Source organism: Sapajus apella, unplaced genomic scaffold, assembly GCF_009761245.1.
Source record: "Sapajus apella isolate SASKATOON/1434 unplaced genomic scaffold, GSC_monkey_1.0 scaffold4066, whole genome shotgun sequence".
Taxonomy (NCBI): domain Eukaryota; kingdom Metazoa; phylum Chordata; class Mammalia; order Primates; family Cebidae; genus Sapajus; species Sapajus apella.
The window spans coordinates 1,803-5,175 of record NW_022440992.1 but is presented as its reverse complement, the minus strand read 5'-3'; the positions used below and the strand labels follow the sequence as shown (position 1 = coordinate 5,175).

General features: G+C 56.5%; 1 protein-coding gene across 1 annotated transcript; it reads left to right on the top strand.

Annotated features, from left to right (window-relative positions):
* Positions 1–235: 235 nt before the first annotated feature.
* LOC116547669 (lysophospholipid acyltransferase 7-like) lies at positions 236–3,012 on the top strand (the record flags this gene model as incomplete). The annotated part of the gene is given in 3 exon segments (XM_032273539.1): positions 236–348; positions 350–645; positions 2,418–3,012. Coding segments are annotated over 3 exon segments (590 nt in total), but the record flags the coding sequence as incomplete, so codon positions are not given.
* Positions 3,013–3,373: the final 361 nt, after the last annotated feature.

The window sequence follows — 3,373 nt, the reverse complement described above, 5'->3', positions numbered from 1 at the left end:
AGGTCTCCGAAAGTGCTTGGATTCCAGGTGTGAGCCACCGCGCCTGGCCCCCTGTATCTAATTTCCTGTCACTGTCTCTGTCTCTGAGTCCTGTTGTCCCCCCATCTTTCGTTCCTTGTCCCCATCACTCTGGGTCTCTGTCCCTACCACTGGGGTTTCCCCGGCGCCCAGTCTCTGCCTCTCTTTTCCTCTTCCCACCTGCCCTCCAAGCTCCTCCTCCTCCTGCAGACCTGAGCTCTGCCCACCTGCCCATCTGACCGCTGCCCTCCCTCCCTGACCCACAGGCCCGTTCTTCCGCTACCGCACCTACCTGGACTGGCTGGAGCAGCCCTTCCCGGGGGCCGTGCCCAGCCTGCGGCCCCTGCTGCGCCGCGCCTGGCCGGCCCCGCTCTTCGGCCTGCTGTTCCTGCTCTCCTCCCACCTCTTCCCGCTGGAGGCCGTGCGCGAGGACGCCTTCTACGCCCGCCCGCTGCCCGCCCGCCTGTTCTACATGATCCCCGTCTTCTTCGCCTTCCGCATGCGCTTCTACGTGGCCTGGATTGCCGCCGAGTGCGGCTGCATTGCCGCCGGCTTCGGGGCCTACCCCGTGGCCGCCAAAGCCCGGGCCGGGGGCGGCCCCACCCTCCAATGCCCACCCCCCAGCAGGTCAGGCGGCGGGAGGGAGGCTTCCCAAGACCCAGCAGCCCCCACCTCCAAGGGCTGGCTCTGCCCCTAGCAGGGAGGAGAGTGGGGAGTAAGGGGGCAGGGTACCACCTTTCGTTAGCTGTCGATAGGGAAAAAAAAACCCTGGTACTGACAGATGCCCCTTGTTGCTAGCGCTTGTCACCCCGCAGTATGGTGAACTACCCCCCACCCCCGTTGCTAGGAAAAGGTGGTAACTTAGCAACCCTGTGCTACTCCTCTGTTGCTACAGAAGTGTCACCCCCAGAACCAGATTGTTCCTGCTTGCTGGGGATGCCATCATTTGGTAGTGGTGGGTCACCCTCTGTTGCTAGGGAAACAGTTACCTAGCAACCAAACGCCACTCTTTGCTAGGGAAGCAGGATCCCTAGCAACAGTAGTTCACCTTCTTGCCAGAAGTTTTGCTGTGTTGCTGCAGATACGGCACCCCCCCGTACTGCCCCTCTGTTTCTAGGAGCTAGCTCTCCTCCATCTCATGGGGTGTGGTCATGTAGCTGCCCTCTGTTTGAAAGGAAATAGCAATTTCAGATCCCCAACTGCTATTACCCAGCAGAGCTGATGCCATTCCTAGCAACTCCAGTTACACTGTTGCTAAGGAAGCCAGGCCTCCCCCTGGTAACTATGGGTTGACCCTTGTTTTCAGAGAGGCTGCATCCCCAGCACCGGCATCGCTAGGCAAGCCGCACGGCCATAGCTGTGGGCTCTCTTGTGGCTGAGGAAGTATTGCCACTGTGTTGCTAGGGAAATGGCACCCCTGGCAACCAGGAGTAGACTGCCCTTGTGTTCCTGGCAGCTGCAGTTAGCCTTCTCCCAGGGGCTTGGACTGTGGCTGGGGCAGCAGCCTGTTGGTGTAAATGATGAACTATTCCCTACTAGGGTTGTGCCATCCCTTGTCGAAAACTGCCATCGGTTGTGGGGGTAGTGACACCCCCATGTGAGTTTATGACCACTGCCCTCATAACCATGCCCTGACCTCCAGCTGCTAGAGATAGGATGTCCCCCCCAAGAAAAGCCAAGCAGGAATTGAAGGCTTTGCTAAATCAGCTTGGCCCCCACTCCTCAAGATGGCTTCCCTACTGTCATCAGAGGCCACCAGGTCTTCATGTGGGCCAGGGTTTCCCACTGCTGGGGCTGTTGGCACGAGTGACGAGAGAGCCACCGTATTGCTAGAGGTGACACTTCAACATCACTGGGACCAGGAAAAAAGCCCTTTTCTAAAAGCCTTTCTAAACATCCTAGGCCTTGTTGCTAAGGAATGCCTTTTCCTTAGCAACAGAGATCATTGAGACCCCACTGGCGACTGGAACATCTCCCTAGCAACCGTGAATCACCCTGTTATTAGGGAAGATACTTCCCTAGCAACAGCAGTGTCCAACAGTTTAGAAGGGACCATCCTTGGAGGCTTCTCTGAATATACTGCGCTTGGTTGCTAAAGGACTCATAGCTTGGCAATCATAGCCCTTCAAGGCTTTTCATGGCTGTGGCTGGCCACGTTAGTTACCAAAACAAGAAGAACCCCATTGTCGGTGAACTGTACCACCTGGCCCGCCCGTCCTCCTCCCGACAGGCACCCTCTGGGCCGCCCTCCCTTGTCGCCCTAGCAAATCGGACAGCCAGAGGGCCATTGCCTGGCCAGGATCCCTTCCTTAGCATCCGGGGCTGGGACACTAGCAGGCGTCGGGAGGGGGCCTGGCTGAGCTGCATGTCTGTCCCCCACCCTCATCCTCCACCCCCAGTCCGGAGAAGGCGGCTTCCCTGGAGTATGACTATGAGACCATCCGCAACATCGACTGCTACGGCACGGATTTCTGCGTGCGGGTGCGCGATGGCATGCGGTACTGGAACATGACGGTGCAGTGGTGGCTGGCGCAGTACATCTACAAGAGCGCCCCTGCCCGCTCCTATGTGCTGCGGTGAGTGAGCCCGCCCAGCCTCAGGGACGGTACAGAACTGCATCTCCCAGCAGGCCCCAGGGTAGCCTGCGGCTTCCCTGGCTGGGCCCCTGCCCCGGAGGCTCGCGGGAGTTGTAGTTTGTTTAGCCTGGTTTTGCCCTGCCTCTAATTAGTGGCAGCACGCTGGTGTAAATAGTTCACCGTCATGGGGCCTCAGTTTCTGCTTCTGTAAAGTCAGCCTTACTCTACAGAAGCAATGTACTGAGGCTTGTGGACTCAATAGCTAGCCTTCCTGGAATTTCAGCTGTCCAGGTTATGGAGAAACCTTGAGGAGTTAGTTGACCTCTTGGTTGCCTCGAGTATTAAACGGAGTTAATGCTTTTTATTACTGGTTTCATAGGTAGATGAAAGGATTAAATGCGATAGAATGTGAAATGTATTTAATGTGAGGCCTGACAGGTAAGTGCCTGCTATTAGTTTTTATTGTTTTTCATTCTTCCAGTATTTCTTGAGTGGAGACTCTGCTAGACGTTTTTTTTTTTGGTGCAGCCTTATAAGTAGAAACTCACGGCCGCCCTTTGGCTCACGCCTGTAATCCCAGCACTTTCTGAGGCCGAGGCGGGCGGATCACGAGGTCAAGAGATCAAGACCATTTTGGCCAACATGGTGAAACCCTGTCTGTACCAAAAATACAAAAATTAGCTGGGCATGGTGGCGTGTGCCTGTAGTCTAAGCTACTCAGGAGGCTGAGGCAGGAAAATCGCTTGAACCCGGGAGGCAGAGGTTGCAGTGAGCCGAGA